The sequence below is a fragment of the Pelophylax lessonae genome, assembly GCF_965119305.1.
Source record: "Pelophylax lessonae genome assembly, chromosome: 11".
NCBI lineage: Eukaryota > Metazoa > Chordata > Amphibia > Anura > Ranidae > Pelophylax > Pelophylax lessonae.
In genome coordinates, this window is record NC_138778.1 from 6,890,495 (window position 1) to 6,912,136 (window position 21,642).

A 21,642-nucleotide genomic window follows, 5' to 3' on the forward strand; every position below is an offset into this window, starting at 1 on the left:
TATGTATACTGTGTATGTACTGTATGTATACTGTGTATGTACTGTATGTATACTGTGTGTGTACTGTATGTATACTGTGTCTACTGTATGTATACTGTGTGTATGTACTGTATGTATACTGTGTATGTACTGTATGTATACTATGTGTGTACTGTATGTATACTATGTGTGTACTGTATGTATACTGTGTGTACTGTATGTATACTGTGTGTATGTACTGTATGTATACTGTGGGTACTGTATGTATACTATGTGTGTACTGTATGTATACTGTGTGTGTACTGTATGTATACTGTGTGTACTGTATGTATACTGTGTGTGTACTGTATGTATACTGTGTGTGTGTACTGTATGTATACTGTGTGTGTACTGTATGTATACTGTGTGTGTACTGTATGTATACTGTGTGTACTGTATGTATACTGTGTGTGTACTGTATGTATACTGTGTGTGTGTACTGTATGTATACTGTGTGTACTGTATGTATACTGTATGTATACAGTGTGTGTGTACTGTATGTATACTGTATGTACTGTATGTATACTGTATGTACTGTATGTATACTGTGTGTGTGTGTGTACTGTATGTATACTGTGTGTGTACTGTATGTATACTGTGTGTACTGTATGTACTGTATGTATACTGTGTGTGTGTGTGTACTGTATGTATACTGTGTGTGTACTGTATGTATACTGCGTGTGTACTGTATGTACTGTATGTATACTGTGTGTACTGTATGTATACTGTGTGTACTGTGTGTGTGTGTACTGTATGTATACTGCGTGTGTACTGTATGTACTGTATGTATACTGTGTGTACTGTGTGTGTGTGTACTGTATGTATACTGTGTGTGTGTACTGTATGTATACTGTGTGTGTGTGTACTGTATGTATACTGTGTGTGTACTGTATGTATACTGTGTGTATGTACTGTATATATACTGTGTGTGTACTGTATGTATACTGTGTGTGTACTGTATGTACTGTATGTATACTGTGTACTGTATGTATACTGTATGTATACAGTGTGTGTGTACTGTATGTATACAGTGTGTGTGTACTGTATGTATACTGTATGTACTGTATGTATACTGTGTGTGTGTGTGTGTGTGTACTGTATGTATACTGTGTGTGTGTGTACTGTATGTATACTGTGTGTGTACTGTATGTATACTGTGTGTACTGTATGTACTGTATGTATACTGTGTGTGTGTGTGTACTGTATGTATACTGTGTGTGTACTGTATGTATACTGCGTGTGTACTGTATGTACTGTATGTATACTGTGTGTACTGTATGTATACTGTGTGTACTGTGTGTGTGTGTACTGTATGTATACTGCGTGTGTACTGTATGTACTGTATGTATACTGTGTGTACTGTGTGTGTGTGTACTGTATGTATACTGTGTGTGTGTACTGTATGTATACTGTGTGTGTGTACTGTATGTATACTGTGTGTACTGTATGTATACTGTGTGTGTACTGTATGTATACTGTGTGTATGTACTGTATATATACTGTGTGTGTACTGTATGTATACTGTGTGTGTGTGTACGTATACTGTGTGTGTGTGTACTGTATGTATACTGTGTGTGTGTGTGTGTACTGTATGTATACTGGGTGTGTGTACTGTGTATGTACTGTATATATACTGTGTGTGTACTGTATGTATACTGTGTGTGTGTGTACGTATACTGTGTGTGTGTGTACTGTATGTATACTGTGTGTGTGTGTGTACTGTATGTATACTGGGTGTGCGTGTACTGTATGTATACTGGGTGTGTGTACTGTGTGTGTACTGTATGTATACTGTGTGTGTGTGTGTGTACTGTATGTATACTGTGTGTGTACTGTATGTATACTGTGTGTGTGTACTGTATGTATACTGTGTGTGTGTACTGTATGTATACTGTGTGTGTGTACTGTATGTATACTGGGTGTGCGTGTACTGTATGTATACTGGGTGTGTGTACTGTGCGTGTACTGTATGTATACTGTGTGTACTGTATGTATACTGTGTGTGTGTACTGTATGTATACTGTGTGTACTGTATGTATACTGTGTGTGTGTACTGTATGTATACTGTGTGTGTGTACTGTATGTATACTGTGTGTGTACTGTATGTACTGTATGTATACTGTGTGTACTGTATGTATACTGTGTGTGTGTACTGTATGTACTGTATGTATACTGTGTGTACTGTATGTATACTGTGTGTGTGTACTGTATGTATACTGTGTGTGTGTACTGTATGTATACTGTGTGTGTACTGTATGTACTGTATGTATACTGTGTGTGTGTACTGTGTGTGTGTGTACTGTATGTACACTGTGTGTGCGTGTACTGTATGTACACTGTGTGTGCGTGTACTGTATGTACACTGTGTGTGCGTGTACTGTATGTCCCACATGATCTCGGCTCCATGAGTTATATTTTCCCGCAACTTTTTTACAGCAATTTTTGCCGCGAAGCAATGCCTATTTTTCTTTTTGCGCGCCCCCCCAAAAAATTTTGAGCACCAGCCGCCACTGGTCAGTAGGGAAGGCATTGATCCTGTGTTCCTGCAGAGGAGGGACATTAGAGTGAGGACTGGGACTGAGTCAGAGGGACATACAGCTTAGAGTGGGGTGGGTAAAGGTTAAAACTAGGGATTGACCGCAAAGCCGATATATCGACGGCCGATATGCACTTTCCCCGATATATCGGAATCGGCTCTGGAGGTGACCGATATTTCGGGAAAGTGTTTGTACCGGAATGATCCCTGCAGCTAGAGGCATCACCCCGGTACCGGCATCCATAGCCGACGGTCGGCTGTCTTGTAATGACAACCAATGTGGCTGAGAAGCCGCTCGGCTGTCATTACAAGGAGCGGAAGGGGACGCCCCCCCTCCCGCCGCCTTCCACGGCTCGCCCGGGTCTCCTGGTGGGACAGGCGCCAGGAGACCCGGGCAACCAGCCTGCACGGCCGCCAAAGACCCAATCAAAGCCACATTCAGCTCTGATCGGGTCTCCATGTAAAAACCCGGAAGTGATGTCATGACATCCCTTCCGCGTACTCGGCGCCAAATTCCAAAAAATGACAGCATTCAAAAAAGCCAAACTTGGCGTTTTGAATGCTTTTAAGTGCAGAGGAGGGATTTGGGGTCTTTAAGTCCCCCAGATTCCTCCACAAGAGTATCTGTCAAGAAGAAAACTATTTATTTTCAAATGTATGAAAATATCGGCCGATACCGATATGCATTGGCCAAAATATGGGTATCGGCAACGAAAAACCGATATCGGTCGATCTCTAGTTAAAACGTTTGTCTGATCATTATTGCTGTGTCTGGCTTTCTATCACAGTGACCCTCTTTGCTCATTTTTAGTCTGGGGTCACAGGAATTTTATTCCACGATACAATTTTTTTGCGTTTAATAGAAAAAAAAAAATAAAAAAAAAAAGGAGTGAAATGGAGCAAGGTGCACTGAAATAAACAGCAATTATGTCATTGGCCTTCACAATAGGCCTCCAAGACAGAACATATACACGTGATAAAAATCAAAAGCATAAAATTCTGAGACAGTTCTCTTATGAATGCATTTTATGATCAATGACAGAAAGAGCAATACTGTAATTACTGACAATAGGAGCTTGGTGTGGTGGAATGACTCAGGTGTAAGTATAGCCCGGGGCTATGTGTGCTCATGCCTGACACAGAGCGAGCTCCGACAGGTGCTGTACTGCCATCTTGTGGCTGAATTCTACAGTGCCTTGAAAAAAGTATTCATAACTCTTGAAAATTTTCCACATTTTGTCATGTTACAACCAAAAATGTAAATGTATTTTATTGGGATTTTATGTGATAGACCGACACAAAGTGGCCATAATTGTGAAGTGGAAGGAAAATGATAAATGGTTTTTAATTTTTTTTACAAATAAATCTGTGCAAAGTATGGCAAGCATTTGTATTCAAATCCCCCCCCCTTTACTCTGATACCCCCAACTAAAATCTAGAGGAACCAATTGCCTCCAGAAGTCACCTAATTAGTTGAGTCCATCTGTGCGTCATTTAATCTCAGTATAAATACAGCTGTTCTGTGAAGCCTTCAGAGGTTTGTTAGAGAACCTTAGTGAACAAACAGCATCATGAAGGCCAAGGAACCCACCAGACAGGTCAGGGATAAAGTTGTGGAGAAGTGTAAAGCAGGGTTAGGGCATAAAAAACAAAACAAACCCAAGCTTTGACCATCTCACAGAGCACTGTTCAATCCATCATGGGAAAATGGAAAGAGTATGGCACAACTGCAACCCTACCAAGACATGGCCGTCCGCCTAAACTGACCAGCCGGGCCCGGGCAAGGAGAGCATTTATAAGAGAAGCAGCCAAGAGGCCCATGGGAACTCTGGAGGAGCTGCAGAGATCCACAGCTCAGGTGGGAGAATCTGTCCACAGGACAACTATTAGTCGTGCGCTCCACAAATCTGCCCTTTATGGAAGAATGAGAAGAAGAAAGCCATTGGTGGAAGAAAGTCATAAGAAGTCCTGTTTGTAGTTTGTGAGAAGCCATGTGAGGGCACAGCAAACATGTGGAAGAAGGAGCTCTGCTCAGATGAAACCAAAATTAAACTTTTTGGCCCAAAAAGTAAAACGCTATGTGTGGGGGAAAACTAACACTGCACATCACCCTGAACACACCATCCCCACTGTGAAATATGGTGGTGGCCGCATCATGCTGTTGGGATGCTTTTCTTCAGCAGGGACAGGGAAGTTGCTCAGAGTTGATGGGAAGATGGATGGAGCCAAATACAGGACAATCTTAGAGTCTGCAAAAGACTTGAGACTGGGGCGAAGGTTCACCTTCCAGCAGGACAACGACCCGAAACATCCAGCCAGAGCTACAATGGAATGGTTTACATCAAAGCATATTCATGTGTTAGAATGGCCCAGTCACAGTCCAGACCTAAATCACATTGAGAATCTGTGGCAAGACTTGAAAATTGCTGTTCACCATCCAATCTGACAGAGCTTGAGATATTCTGCAAAGAAGAATGGGCAGAAATGTCCTCTCTAGATGTGCAAAGCTGGTAGAGACATCCCCAAAAAGACTTGCAGCTGTAATTGCAGGGAAAGGCGGTTCTACAAAGTATTGACTCCGGGGGGTGAATACAAATGCAGCCTCACTTTTCACAGATTTATTTGCATCATTTATCATTTTCCTTCCACTTCACAATTATGGCCACTTTGTGTCGTTCTATCGCATAAAATCCCAATAAAATACATTTACATTTTTGGTTGAAACATGACAAAATGTGAAACATTTTCAGGGGGGGGGGAATACTTTTTCAAGGCGCTGTATATCTACAGGTGGTTCCAATACTTACAAGAACGAAGTGACAGCAAACAGATATTGCTTTATAAATCCCTCCAAAAAGTGGGGGACTTCCTTATTACATGTATATGCTATTTTTATGTCACTTTAACCCCTCTTCCTGATGCGTGTATGCATACTCAGTATGTGGCCTCCAAGAAGTGGGGCTGCACAAATACGCCTCTGTGTTTGTGTTGACAGTGTACTTCACAGCGCACTCCCAGCACAGAGACCGAGCTGTCACGGACAGCTCCAGGTCTAGTACTAACAATCGCTTTCAACCCATACCTCTTCACTGGGTCTTTGCTTTGAAATTGGTGGGAGGGGCCAGCAGTCTTTTATAAAAATCCCAGCACCTTTCCTCAGATCTTCTTTTAACTGCTTGCCGACCGTCGCAAGTACATATACTGCGGCAGTCAGCCCCTCCTGGGCAAAGCGACGTAGTACTACGTCGCTCGCCCAGGAGCCTGTAGGGGGCGAGCGTGCGCTGCCGAAGGCGTGCTCCCGCCCCCGCTCGTTCCCTGCCTTCCCCGCGCGAGTGACCGGCGGCTCTGATGTCCTCCAGTCACTCGCGATCTCCCGCTGGAGAGGGAGAAAGGCAGGCGGCTAATGTAAACAAAGCCGTCTGTCATTGTCCCTTGTGTAACTGCAGAGATCATATGATCCTGCTATGTAGGATCCTATGTCTCTGTGGTTACATCACAAGCCACGCCCCTTGACAGTTAGAAGCACGCCCCTAGGGACACACTTAACCCCTGGATCGCTAATAGTTAACCCCTTCCCTGCCCGTGTCATTTTTACAGTAACAGTGCATATGTATAGCACTGATTACTGTAGTAATGTCACTGGTAACCCCAAAAGTGTCAAAAATGTCAATCAGGGGTCCGATCTGTCCGCCGCAATGTCGCAGTCCCGCAAAAAAAAAAAAAAAATCGTAGATCGCCGCCATTACTAGTTAAAAAAAAAAACAATAAAAATGACAAAAATCTTTCCCTTTGTTAGTAAGGCAATAACTTTTGCGCAAACCAATAAAAATACGCTTATTGCGATTTTTTTTTTTACCAAAAATATGTAGCAGAAAACAAAATTGGCCTAAAATGTTAAAAAATTTTGATTTTTACATTTTTTTTGTGAATTTCATATAAAAAATGTGAAAAATATTGTTATTTTTTCAAAATTGACACTCTGATTTTTTTTATGGCGCAAAAAGTAAAAATCGCACAAGTGATCAAATACCACCAAACGAAAGCTCTATTTATGGGAAAAAAAGGACGTCAATTTAATTTGGGTACAGCGTCGCACGACCGCGCAATTGTCCGTTAAAATCACGCAGTGCCGAATCGCAAAATAGGCCCTGGTCTTTGAGCAGGAAAATCCTCCGGGGCTTAAGTGGTTAAGAGCCCGAACATTTTATGAAAGAATGCATTGCCGGCATCCCTTTAAAGGTGCATGCTCCTTCCTGCTGGCCACTGAGTGCTGTAGACTTTTGCTGTGCAATCTGCTAAAGCTTGAGTCTGCTACCCCAGAAGACGTTATCTGTGACGAAACGCATACGCGGGGTTCACAGTGGTGACGTCGTCGCGCAATCTATACCCAATTGGCTGGTTCCTTGTTGAGTTATCTTTTATCACACTATAGGGGGGCTTTGTGTTTTATATCTTCTGAGCGGCTGCCATCCATTATCATCTGTGAGAGATTTTATCTTGTCATGCTCCATTGGATCACCGATAATCTAGTGCTCTTGTAATCCCGTAAGCAAATTTATGTGATCACTTTGGGTGTGAAGTAAATATTTTCCAGCCACCCTTTACTCTACCATTATACATATCTGTCTCCACTGGTGATTCCTTCCCTGCTAAGACTACTTCTATGGATCTGGCTTTTTACTCACCTCTTTGGACTTTTTAATTACTGGTTTTCATATGAATACTTTATAGTATACTTGTAATGTTCCGACTAGTGATCGTCCGATACCGGTTTTTCATTGCCGATACCAATATTTTGGTCAATGCATATCGGTATCGGCCGATATCGGCCAATATTTTTTTTCTTTGACAGGTACAGTTGTGGAGGGATCTAGGGGTCTAAAAGACCCCAAACCCCTCCGCTGCACTTAAAAGCATTCAAAACGCCAAGTTTGTCTGTTTTGATTGCTGTCATTTTTCTAAAATCTGGCGCCGAGTACCCGGAAGTGATGTCATGACATCACTTCCGGGTTATGGCATAGAGACCCGATCAGAGCCGAATGCAGCTTTGATCGGGTCTTCGGCGGCCGTGCAGGCTGGCTGCCCGGGGCTCCTAGTGGGACGGGAGACCCGGGTGAGCCACGGAAGGCGGCGGGAGGGGGACACACACTACACACACACTGTACACATACTGTAGCTGCTGACTTTTAATATTAGGACACTTACCTGTCCTGGAGTCCAGTGATGTCGTCACCCCAGCCGATGCTGCCGCCGCCATTACCGGTAAAGGGAACCTGGCAGTGAAGCCTTGTGGCTTCACAGGCGGGTCCCAATTGCGCATTAGCGAAGCGTGCTGCGCATTACTATTGGCTTGGCGGCGGGGAAAGGAGGAGGGGACTGAACTTCCGAGGGAGGGCGCCATATCCCGGAAGTGGGGAAGGGTACCTGTCAAAAACAGGTACCTGTTCCCCCCCCCCTAAAAGGTGCCAAATGTTGTACTGGAGGGGGGGGGGGCGGATGAGGAAGCAAATGAGCGGAAGTTACACTTTTGGGTGGAACTCCGCTTTAAGGGGGTAAATCCTTCCTGAGGTCAAGTGGTTCATGAAAGCTGTGGCAGTGAGGCAAGAAAAGTGCATGAAGTGTTGGTTTTTGAAACAGACTTCGAAGTCATAAGTTTCAAACTTACTTTGATACCAGCACAGCAGCTCCATCTCGGGATTTGTCACTCACCAACAAGTAGGACTGAAACAAAACCAACAAAATGACATTAAATTCTCAAAAAAGAAAAAAAAAAAGAAGACGGATACAATACAGAGAATGCACATTATAGAACACGCACCTTGGCAACGTCCAGGACGGAGTCCATGGTAGATTGACGTTTCTGTCCTTCCTCTGTAGAAAGATTCCCATCCAATCGTGAGAGATCAAATGGAATAAGACAAGCCATGGAGAGCCACAGCAACAGCATGTAGCGAGTTTCCCAGGTCTGAACAGAGATATATGGAAGGGTTAACATGAAAATAATTCAGCTTGTACCCCCAATCCCAATCAATGTACAAATAACCAATGTTTATAATATGTTTGTGGAGGTCCTCATCTATGCAGATTGAAGCGCTGGACTTGTTCTGTAGCTTCTCCAAGCCACTTCTTTAGTTCCAAAGAAAAATCTTTACCATAACAGAACAAGTCCCGCTGACTGTGACTAATGGCCGGAATACACGATTAGAATATCGCCGATCGTTCGACCACTGTCTTATGAAAAAGTGTTCGTTGGTCGAAAACGTTGCCAACATACATGGGCCGAATATCGTCCGACCGTTGACCGCCGACCATCGAAACAGTGTGATGATGATCTACAGATTTCAAATGAACGACCTTAACACCAACGTATAGAATATCGTTCATTCGCAAAGGAGACGACAGAGTTTTTCGGTTTTTTTTCAAACGGTATTTTTCATTCACAATATCGATATCGGTCATTGATGGCTGGGCATTAACGAGTATAATGTGGTACAGAGGTGGCTGTGGAAGAGGAGGGGGGGGGGGGTTCAAAGGTGGCTGTGGTACAGAAGCGGTTGCTGTGGTACAGAGGTGGCTGTGGACAGGGTGGGGGTACAGAGGTGGCTGTGGACAGGAGGGGGGTCCAGAGGTGGCTGTGGACAAGGGGGGGGGGGGGTCGTCCAGAGGTGGCTGTGGTACAAAGGTGGCTGTGGTATAGAGGAGGTTGCTGTGGTACAGAGGTGGCTGTGGACAGGGTGGGGGTACAGAGGTGGCTGTGGACAGGAGGGGGATCCAGAGTTGGCTGTGGACAGGAAGGGGGTCCAGAGGTGGCTGTGGACAAAGGGGGGGGTCGTCAAGAGATGGCTGTGGTACAAAGATGGCTGTGGTACAGAAGAGGTTGCTGTGGTACAGAGGTGGCTGTGGACAGGAGGAGGGTCCAGAGGTGGCTGTGGACAGGAGGGGGGTCCAGAGGTGGCTGTGGACAGGAGGGGGGTCCAGAGGTGGCTGTGGACAGGAGGGGGGTCCAGAGGTGGCTGTGGACAGGAGAGGGGTCCAGAGGTGGCTGTGGACAGGAGGGGGGGGGGGGTGTGGTCGTCCAGAGATGGCTGTGGTACAAAGGTGGCTGTGGACAGGGGGCATACAGAGGTGGCTGTGGCCGAGGGGGGGGGGGGTTGTACAGAGGTGGCTGTGAACAGGGGGGTACAGAGTGTGAATTTGTTTTTTGGAGTGGGGAGCGAGATTGCATGTGGGGGGGGGGGCAAAGAAAATGCTTTCCCAGGGCCCAAACAATATTAAAGACGGCCCTGATGAGCATTATGTGTCAGCAAACCCCCCCACCCAAAAGAAAAAAAAAAAAAGAAGAAAAAAAAAGTCCCGGATTTGGCTTACCTCTGAATCAGCAGGATTCTGTGCACGGATCATGTCAAGTACGGGATGCACGTCAACCACCTCATGTGGGAAAAGGCGGATAAAAATTTTATAACCGCGTACCTGCCAGAGAGGAAATGTGTGAGTCGGAGAGCCTCCAATTCTCCCAATACACAGACAGAGGGAGGAGAAAATTACCTTAGAAATGATATAGAGAAACTTAAAGGCGATGTGGAAGAGAAGAGGAGAGGACGCTTTATCCCGAATAATTTCCAGTAAGAGATCCAACATCCACTCTGCAAGAGAAATAATTATCATTACTAAAATAAAGGACTGTTCTCCTATACATCAGGGGGGGGGGGGCCTTTGCCTACTCAACAGGGACCCCATTATGAAACATTCGGCCTTATGGTTTTGTGTGCAGCACAGATGACCGCTCAGAGCAACGCTTACTCAGCATTGGTTAAGTATTTCAAAAAAGGGACAGACGGGACCACCGATCTTGTCCAGGGGTGCGGACATTTAAAAAAAAAAAAAAACTAACTTGTCCAAGGGACAAAATCGGGGTCCCAACCTACTGGTCCCCTCATGACAACCTACTTGTCCAGATTAAAAAAAAAATATATATTTTTTTTTCCAGCACTTTTTTTCACTTTCAAGCAGTTTTGTATATTTATGGACATTTTTTGGAGCACTATTGCACTTACTTAGAGCCCTATTGCACTTCTATATCGTATCACTCTATTGGGGGTAAGATAATAATTGTTAGGGGGTTGGTTGAGATCTCTATTAAGCTTATAAGTGTCTGCCTTCATCCCTGAGTGAATTGTGTTTCTGGGTTGGTACCTCATGACAAGTTATGTCGGACTTTTTAGGCAAGTAAGTTGTATACAAGATATAAAATATATTATATTTAATAAAAAGAAGAATTGGTTTACATCAAACATACAAGAAGTTTTTGCATAATCATTGGTGGTGGGTTATAGACCCAAGTGAGTGAGTGCTTAACCACTTGCCGACCAGTCACGTTGACTGTACTGCGGCAAAGTGGTTAGTTATCATCTGGCGACGTACACCTACGCCACCAGACAATCCCCTAACTCGGCGGCGCGCGCGCGCCGCCAGAGGCTCGCTCCCGCTGTATTCAGTTACAGCGGGAGTCGGGCCAGGGGAGGAGCGGCGGTGATCACCGCCGCTCTTCCCCGATCGTCAGGGAATCGAGTGTGGAGATCCGCCCGCTTGTGTAAACAAAGCGGGCGGATCTCCTAACTGACAGACAGAGTCAGATTGCAGGATTCATAGCTGAACCTGCGATCTGTCCCTGTGTCACTCAGTCACCTCCCCCCACACACGTCAGTAAGCACCAGGCATACATTAACCCCTCCCTCTCCAATAAAAATTAACCCCTTTCCTGCCAGTGTCATTTTTACAGTAACAGTGCATATTTATAGCACTGATTACTGCAGTAATGTCACTGGTACCCCCAAAAGTGTCAAAAATGTCAGTCAAGGGTCCGATCTGTCCGCCGCAATGTCGCAGTCCCCCCAAAAAAAAAAAAAAAAAAAAAAAATCGCAGATCACCGCCATTACTCGTTAAAAAAAAAAACACCAAAAATGACAGAAATCTTTTCCTTAATTAGTAAACGCAATAACTTTTGCGCAAACCAATCAAAATACGCTTATTGCGATTTTTTTTACCAAAAATATATAGCAGAAAACAAATTGGCCTAAAATGATAAAAAAATTTGATTTTTACATTTTTTTTGGGGGGAATTTCATATAAAAAAAATGTGAAAAATATTGTTATTTTTTCAAAATTTACGCTCTTTTTTTGGTTTATAGCGCAAAAAGTAAAAATCGCACAGGTGATCAAATACCACCAAAAGAAAGCTTTGTGGGGAAAAAAAAGGACGTTTGGGTACGGCGTTGCATGACCGCGCAATTGTCAGTTAAAGTCGCACAGTGCCGAATTGCAAAAAGTGGCCTGGACGTAAGACAGCAAAATCCTCCGGTGGTAAAGTGGTTAAAAGTTTAGAAATAATGTGACATGTGTCATACGGTGACTTAAAGTCGGAATATGTGTCTCTGTCCCTCCATGCTGTGTGGCTTGGAATTTTGATCAGAGATTATTTCTGCGTATCCTACGCGTTTCGGCTAAAGGTAAGCCTTTTTCAAGGAATATTGTCACCATTTCTGTAACAGTAGTATACAAAAAATATATATATATATACACACAGTGGGTACGGAAAGTATTCAGACCCCCCTTAAATTTTTCACTCTTTGTTATATTGCAGCCATTTGCTAAAATCATTTAAGTTGATTCTTCTTCCTCATGAATGTACACATAGCACCCCATACTGACAGAAAAACACAGAATTGTTGACATTGTTGCAGATTTATTAAAAAAGAAAAACTGAAATATCACATGGTCCTAAGTATTCAGACCCTTTGCTGTGACACTCATATATTTATATGGTTCTACACCTTCATTTGAGTCCAGCTGTGTTTGATTATACTGATTGGACTTGATTAGGAAAGCCACACACCTGTCTATATAAGACCTTCCAGATCACAATGCATGTCAGAGCAAATGAGAATCATGAGGTCAAAGGAACTGCCTGAAGAGCTCAGAGACAGAATTGTGGCAAGGCACAGATCTGGCCAAGGTTACAAAAAGATTTCTGCTGCACTTAAGGTTCCTAAGAGCACAGTGGCCTCCATAATCCTCAAATGGAAGATGTTTGGGACGACCAGAACCCTTCCTAGAGCTGGCCGTCCGGCCAAACTGAGCTATCGGGGGAGAAAAGCCTTGGTGAGAGAGGTAAAGAAGAACCCAAAGATCACTGTGGCTGAGCTCCAGAGATGCAGTCAGGAGATGGGAGAAAGTTGTAGAAAGTCAACCATCACTGCAGCCCTCCACCAGTCGGGGCTTTATGGCAGAGTGGCCCGACGGAAGCCTCTCCTCAGTGTAAGACACATGAAAGCCCGCATGGAGTTTGCTAAAAAACACCTGAAGGACTCCAAGATGGTGAGAAATAAGATTCTCTGGTCTGATGAGACCAAAATAGAACTTTTTGGCCTTAATTCTAAGCGGTATGTGTGGAGAAAACCAGGCACTGCTCATCACCTGTCCAATACAGTCCCAACAGTGAAGCATGGTGGTGGCAGCATCATGCTGTGGGGTTGTTTTTCAGCTGCAGGGACAGGACGACTGGTTGCAATCGAGGGAAAGATGAATGCGGCCAAGTACAGGGATATCCTGGACAAAAACCTTCTCCAGAGTGCTCTGGACCTCAGACTGGGCCGAAGGTTTACCTTCCAACAAGACAATGACCCTAAGCACACAGCTAAAATAACGAAGGAGTGGCTTCACAACAACTCCGTGACTGTTCTTGAATGGCCCAGCCAGAGCCCTGACTTAAACCCAATTGAGCATCTCTGGAGAGACCTAAAAATGGCTGTCCACCAACGTTTACCATCCAACCTGACAGAACTGGAGAGGATCTGCAAGGAGGAATGGCAGAGGATCCCCAAATCCAGGTGTGAAAGACTTGTTGCATCTTTCCCAAAAAGACTCCTGGCTGTATTAGATCAAAAGGGGGCTTCTACTAAATACTGAGCAAAGGGTCTGAATACTTAGGACCATGTGATATTTCAGTTTTTCTTTTTTAATAAATCTGCAACAATGTCAACAATTCTGTGTTTTTCTGTCAGTATGGGGTGCTATGTGTACATGAGGAAGAAGAATGAACCTAAATGATTTTAGCAAATGGCTGCAATATAACAAAGAGTGAAAAATGTAAGGGGGTCTGAATACTTTCCGTACCCACTGTATATAAATTCTCAAGTTTGTATATACCACGAGTTTATTTATGTGGTATAAGATAGGGTAGGGTATACATACATAGATTGTTATGTTCCTTGTGTGATTGGGTCTTGGGTCTATAACCCACCACCAATGATTAAATAAAAACAATTCTTCTTTTTATTAAATATAATATATTTTATATCTTGTATACAACTTACTTGCCTAAAAAGTCCCACATAACTTGGCGTGAGGTACCAACCCAGAAACACAAGATAATAATTGTTTGCACCTGAAGACTTTATTATATTATTTATTACTGCTACAGGTGTAAGCGCCGTTTCCGTTATATCGCGGTTCAGTTTTTGCGGTCCCGGTATATTGCGTTTTTTTCTGTAATGTTATTTTACTAATTAAATCATTGTTAATTAAATATTTTTGTGTTTTCCATAGCTCTTGCTCTGTCTCTTTGTATTTTTTATGTGTTTATATGAGTTTCTATGGTTTTAAAAGTGTGTTTAAAAACCTTAAAATGCTTTGAAAATTACAGTGACAGTAATAAAAACATGTCTACAATGTATTTTAATAGGGTATTTCTATTTCGTGGATTATCACTTTTCGCGGGTGGGTCCCGCGATGGAGGGGGGTTTACTACATTTCTGAGTTTTTTTTTTTTTTTTTTTATTTCTGAGTTTTTTTACTTAGCGAACAGCAGCTGCTATTTTTTAAAAAAAAATAATAAATGTTATAAATAGTTTCTCCATAACTCGGGTTTAATATTAATTTAATCACCAGAAAATTAATTTTTATTCACTTTACTGGTCAGAGGTCATTATGTTATGGCCGATCGGTGTTTGTTTGAGCCGTGGCTGAAGTTGGCCCTAAAACTTCTGACTCCAATTTAACTTTATTCTCCAAAAATCCAAACTTCTGCCTTGTAATCATGTGACTCACGCGGAGGACCCTGGGAATGTCTGACTTTACCCTTTATGTTCCTGCACAATACCTTTCCTCTGTGTGGATGTTTATTGTATATGGGTAGATGTCTTTTAATACTTGTCCTACAACTGTAGTGAAGAACCACAGATGTTATTTGGGTTTTTTTTGTTTGTTTTTTATTCTTTTTTATTATTACTGTTTATTATTATTTTATATTTTTATTTTTTATTATTACTGTTTATTATTATTATTTTTTTATTATTATTATTATTTATTATTTTATTTTTATTATTATTATTATTTATTTTTATTTTTTATTATTACTGTTTATTATTATTATTTTTTTATTATTATTTATTATTATTATTATTTTTATTATTATTATTTATTATTATTTTTTATTATTACTGTTTATTATTATTTTTTTATTATTATTATTTATTATTATTTTATTTTTATTTTTTATTATTATTGTTTATTATTATTATTTTTTATTATTATTATTATTATTTTTTATTTTTTATTATTACTGTTTATTATTATTATTTATTATTATTATTTTATTTTTATTTATTATTACTTATTTTTATTTTTTATTATTATTTTTTATTATTATTTATTTTTTATTATTATTATTTATTTATATTTTTTTATTATTATTATTATTATTACGTATTTTTAATTTTTATTTTTTATTGGCATGTATCTCCTGTTGTGTATGCATTAGTGTGCTGCTTTGTAATCCTTTTGCGAATAATTTGTTTACTGCGCAGTTCAATAAACTTTGTTTATGATTTTAAAAAATCATGTGACTTACCCAAATGTGAGTCCAGGAGGTGTGGCTGTTCCTGGTATTTGTCCATGATAACTGCAATGAAAGACAAATGATGAGGTCAGAACACCTAAATCGGGACCCCCCAGGGATTTGTTTTTATTCTGAACATTCACATTCTGTTTTTTCATAAAGCTTTAGACTTAAAATAGAAATAAACTCGAGTAGGAAAAAGACAAAATCACTTTAATCAAGTAAAAAAAAAAAAAACCCTTGCATTAACCTGCAGCTGATTCAGAAAACAAAATGTAATTCTATTCTGTCCATTAGAGGGCGTCAGACACCCCGGGATCAGAATTCTGCAATATTATTTCTGATAAATATGAACATTTATGGGAAAAATACTTAAAAATGTCCTCATGGTGTGAAAGCAGAATACAGAATGCGTCGTTCAGCAAGGTTGGGAATGCAGCGTATAGCACCGTGTACACCAGGGACGGATAGCACCGTGTACACCAGGGAAGGATAGCACCGTGTACACCAGGGACGGATAGCACCGTGTACACCAGGGACGGATAGCACCGTGTACACCAGGGACGGATAGCACCGTGTACACCAGGGACGGATAGCACCGTGTACACCAGGGACGTATAGCACCGTGTACACCAGGGACGGATAGCACCGTGTACATCAGGGACGGATAGCACCGTGTACATCAGGGACGGATAGCACCGTGTACATCAGGGACGTATAGCACCGTGTACATCAGGGACGTATAGCACCGTGTACATTAGGGACGTATAGCACCGTGTACATCAGGGACGGATAGCACCGTGTACATTAGGGACGGATAGCACCGTGTACATCAGGGACGGATAGCACCGTGTACACCAGGGATGTATAGCACCGTGTACACCAGGGATGTATAGCACCGTGTACACCAGGGATGTATAGCACCGTGTACACCAGGGACGTATAGCACCGTGTACACCAGGGACGGATAGCACCGTGTACACCAGGGACGGATAGCACCGTGTACACCAGGGATGTATAGCATCGTGTACACCAGGGACGTATAGCACCGTGTACACCAGGGATGTATAGCACCGTGTACACCAGGGACGGATAGCACCGTGTACACCAGGGACGGATAGCACCGTGTACACCAGGGACGGATAGCACCGTGTACATCAGGGATGTATAGCACCGTGTACACCAGGGACGGATAGCACCGTGTACACCAGGGACGGATAGCACCGTCTACACCAGGGACGGATAGCACCGTGTACACCAGGGATGTATAGCACCGTGTACACCAGGGACGGATAGCACCGTGTACACCAGGGATGTATAGCACCGTGTACACCAGGGACGGATAGCACCGTGTACACCAGGGACGGATAGCACCGTGTACACCAGGGACGGATAGCACCGTGTACACCAGGGACGGATAGCACCGTGTACACCAGGGACGGATAGCACCGTGTACACCAGGGACGGATAGCACCGTGTACACCAGGGACGGATAGCACCGTGTACACCAGGGACGGATAGCACCGTGTACACCAGGGACGGATAGCACCGTGTACACCAGGGACGGATAGCACCGTGTACACCAGGGATGTATAGCACCGTGTACACCAGGGACGGATAGCACCGTGTACACCAGGGATGTATAGCACCGTGTACACCAGGGACGGATAGCACCGTGTACACCAGGGACGGATAGCACCGTGTACACCAGGGACGGATAGCACCGTGTACACCAGGGACGGATAGCACCGTGTACACCAGGGACGGATAGCACCGTGTACACCAGGGACGGATAGCACCGTGTACACCAGGGACGGATAGCACCGTGTACACCAGGGACGGATAGCACCGTGTACACCAGGGAAGGATAGCACCGTGTACACCAGGGATGTATAGCATCGTGTACACCAGGGACGGATAGCACCGTGTACACCAGGGACGGATAGCATCGTGTACACCAGGGACGTATAGCACCGTGTACACCAGGGACGTATAGCACCGTGTACACCAGGGATGTATAGCATCGTGTACATCGGGGATGCCCAACATTTTGTAGAGAGGGGGTCACTTAAGGAACCCGGTAACCGGTCGCAAGCCACAATGAGCGGAGCGGGTGGGTGACAGGTGACACAGACACAGCCTGCTCTACTCTATGGGCTCTCCGATCCACCCAGACGGAAGGGGGCGGATCCGGTTCTGTTCTTTTAGTGGATCACATTGAAGGTAGACGGGTGTAAACATCTGCAACTCCATAGAGGTGAATGGAGGGTCCAATTGGGTCACCCTGAAAAACGGACAGTCGTATCTGATCTGACAGATCGTGTGAAAGGGGCCTAAAGCTGCTTTCACACTCATGCGCCGCAGTGCACCTGTGGGTTAGCTACACTTTGCCATAGACTTCTATGATATCCTGCAGGTGTGGTGCACTAAAATCTGCAGGTTTTTGACAGGTACCCCTCCCCACTTCTGTAAAACACCGCCGCGGCGACGTCTCTCTGAAGTTTGCCCCCCCCCCCCCCCCTTCTCCTCCAGCTAGAAAGTACGGTGCGCTTCGCGCATACGCAGTAGGGAGCACGCTGTGAAGCTGAAAGGCTTCCCTTACCACGAATGGCAGCGGAAGTACCAGAGAGCCGATCCGAAAACTGGCTGGGGTCCCGACATCGCTGGATCCCTGGACAGGTAAGTGTACGAATATTAACCACTTCTGGACCGGAAGGATTTGCCCCCTTCCTGACCAGGCCATATTTTGTGATTCGGCACTGCGTGATTTTAGCTGACAATTGTGCAGTCGTGCGACGCTGTACCCAAATAAAATTGAAGTCCCTTTTTTTCCCCACAAACAGAGCTTTCTTTTGGTGGTATTTGATCACCTGTGCGATTTTTATTTTTTGCGCTATAAACAGAAAAAGAAGAGTGACAATTCTGAAAAAAAAAAAAAACTATATTTTTAAAATTCTGCTATACAACATTACCAAAAAGAAAAATTTAAAAATCAAAATTTAACATTTTAGGCCAATTTGTTTTCTGCTACATATTTTTGGTAAAAAAAAAAAAAAAAAATATATCGCACTAAGCTTATTCTGATTGGTTTGCGCAAAAGTTATTGTGTCTACTAACTACAGGAAAGATTTATGTCATTTTTATTGTTTTTTTTTTTTTTACTAGTAATGGCGGCGATCTGCGATTTTTAGCGGGACTGCAACATTGCGGCGGACAGATTGGACCCCTGACTGACATTTTTGACACTTTTGGGGGGATCAGTGACATTACTACAGTAATCAGTGCTAAAAATATGCACCGTTACTGTAATAATGACACTGGCAGGGAAGGGGCTAACACTGTGGGTGATCAAGGGGTTAAATGTGTACCTAGAGGCGTGTTTCTAACTGTATGGGGGCGTGGCTTGTGAAATGATCATAGAGACCTGTGTTCCTATATAGAAGGATCACAGGAGCTCTGTGATCATTCCAGGGAGAAGAACGGTCAGCTGTGTTTACAACATCCGACCGTCCTCTCTCAGCGGGGAGCGATCGCGGATGTCAGGCAGTGACAGTGGGGGCGGGATCTCACCGGCGTGCGTACGTGCTCGCCCCCTAGCTGCAAGCGCACAACCGGCGTGTACTTACATCGGTTTGCGCAGGAGGGCCGCCCTGCAGCAGTATAACTATAACGGTGGCGGGCGGTTAGGAGGCGGGTAAAAGTCAGCAGCTACAGGATTTGTAGCTGCTGAGTTAATTTTTTCATGGGGGGGGGGGGGACTCTGCTTAATTAATGAGACCTTGATTCTTCCCTACAATCAGATTTTTGTTCTCTAATTTACTGAAAGGAAGATTTTGCGATTCCTCCGTTTCCGTCTTACAAGGCTGAGTTAAAGGGGGTCTCAGTCAAAGGGGGGTCTCGGTCAAAGGGGGGTCTCGGTCAAAGGGCGGTCTCGGTTAAAGGGCGGTCTCGGTTAAAGGGCGGTCTCGGTTTAGGGCGGTCTCGGTTTAGGGGGGTCTCGGTTAAAGGGAGTCTCGGTTAAAAGGAGTCTCAGTTAAAAGGAGGGTCTCAGTTAAAGGGGGGTCTCAGTTAAAGGGGGGTCTCAGTTAAAGGGGGGTCTCAGTTAAAGGGGGGTCTCAGTTAAAGGGGGGTCTCAGTTAAAGGGGGGTCTCAGTTAAAGGGGGGTCTCAGTTAAAGGGGGGTCTCAGTTAAAGGGGGGTCTCAGTTAAAGGGGGGTCTCAGTTAAAGGGGGGTCTCAGTTAAAGGGGGGTCTCAGTTAAAGGGGGGTCTCAGTTAAAGGGGGTCTCAGTTAAAAGGAGTCTCAGTTAAAGGGAGTCTCAGTTAAAGGGGGTCTCAGTTAAAGGGGGTCTCCTCACCTATAAATCTCTGTGTGCAGACTTCTCTGGTCGTCAGCTCCTCGCAGGTCGTCCGCAGGCTGACAATCAGATCTCGCGTTTCTTTGCTCTCAGTGAAAGATTCCAAAATGTTTCCGCTGGCCACCACCTCAGGGCCGCCGTCCTCTTCACGTTCCGAACCGTCTGCAGCCATCGTCACAACTCTGTGCTACAAAACCTAGGAGGGAAAAACTGAGAAAGAAATCATCTCACTATTGGATGGACCGATGTCTTTTTTCAATCTCACAAACGATGTAACAATGTAACAATTTTCAGGTTTCTCAAAAGGTGGCGGAATGTTAAAGCGGAATATAAAACGGTTGTGAAGTCTTTGCGTTTTACAAGGTGATCGCATTTTACCAGACAAGAAGTGAGGGGAAATCTGCAACAGGGATACAAAAAGATATAAAAACCTTACAGGGATCGCAGCCCCCCCCCCCCCAATCTAGGAGCAGAACGTGTTTTGGGGTGTCGTTGCAAGTACAGTGGGGGGGGGATAATTATTTGATCCCCTGCAGATTTTGTAAATTTGCCCGCTTACAAAGAAATGGCGGGTCTATAATTTTTATCATCGGTGTATTTTATATGATAGAGACAGAATATCAACCAAAAATCCAGAAAGAACACATGATACAAATGTTATAAATGGAGTTGCAGTTCAGTGAGCGGGGGGGGGGGGGGATGCATGCAGCATGAACTGGAGCTTAGTTATGTAGAATATATACAACAGGGGGGGGGGGGGGGGACAGCACTGACAGGAGGAGGGGATGACACAGCACTGAGTGCACTGACAGGAGAGGGGTGGGAAGGGGTGCACAGCACTGAGTGCATTGACAAGGGGGGGGAGGGAACACAGCACTGACAGGAGGAGGGGTGGGGTGACACAGCACTGACAGAAGGAGGGGGGTGACACAGCACTGACAGAAGGAGGAGGGGGGGTGACACAGCACTGACAGAAGGAGGAGGGGGGTGACACAGCACTGACAGGAGTAGGGGGTGACACGGCACTGACAGAAGGAGGGGGTGACACGGCACTGACAGAAGGAGGAGGAGGGGTGACACGGCACTGACAGAAGGAGGAGGGGGGTGACACGGCACTGACAGAAGGAGGGGGTGACACGGCACTGACAGAAGAAGGAGGAGGAGGGGGGTGACACAGCACTGACAGAAGAAGGAGGAGGGGGGGGTGACACAGCACTGACAGAAGGAGGAGGAGGGGGGTGACACAGCACTGACAGAAGGAGGAGGAGGGGGGGTGACACAGCACTGACAGAAGGAGGAGGAGGGGGGGTGACACAGCACTGACAGAAGGAGGAGGAGGGGTGACACAGCACTGACAGGAGGAGGAGGGGGGGGGTGACACAGCACTGACAGGAGGAGGAGGAGGGGGGGGTGACACAGCACTGACAGGAGGAGGAGGAGGGGGGTGACACAGCACTGACAGAAGGAGAAGGAGGGGGGGTGACACAGCACTGACAGAAGAAGGAGGAGGGGGGGTGACACAGCACTGACAGAAGGAGGAGGGGGGGTGACACAGCACTGACAGGAGGAGGAGGAGGGGGGGTGACACAGCACTGACAGGAGGAGGAGGAGGGGGGGTGACACAGCACTGACAGAAGGAGAAGGAGGGGGGGTGACACAGCACTGACAGAAGAAGGAGGAGGGGGTGACACAGCACTGACAGAAGGAGGAGGGGGGTGACACAGCACTGACAGGAGGAGGGGGTGACACGGCACTGACAGAAGGAGGGGGTGACACGGCACTGACAGAAGGAGGAGGAGGGGTGACACGGCACTGACAGAAGGAGGAGGGGGGTGAC

General features: G+C 44.7%; 1 protein-coding gene across 1 annotated transcript in view; it reads right to left on the reverse strand.

Annotated features, from left to right (window-relative positions):
* TBCD (tubulin folding cofactor D) overlaps window positions 1–20,010 on the reverse strand; it is a 315,022-nt gene extending 295,012 nt beyond the window's left edge. The window contains exons 1-6 of the mRNA XM_082272657.1: window positions 19,806–20,010; window positions 15,463–15,513; window positions 10,100–10,197; window positions 9,923–10,024; window positions 8,373–8,519; window positions 8,220–8,275 (exon numbers count right to left, since the gene is read on the reverse strand). Coding sequence (XP_082128783.1) covers window positions 8,220–8,275; window positions 8,373–8,519; window positions 9,923–10,024; window positions 10,100–10,197; window positions 15,463–15,513; window positions 19,806–19,977 — 626 coding nt within the window. The 5' untranslated portion in view covers window positions 19,978–20,010. The remainder of the gene's footprint in view (window positions 1–8,219; window positions 8,276–8,372; window positions 8,520–9,922; window positions 10,025–10,099; window positions 10,198–15,462; window positions 15,514–19,805) is intronic.
* Between the last annotated feature and the right edge of the window lie 1,632 nt (window positions 20,011–21,642).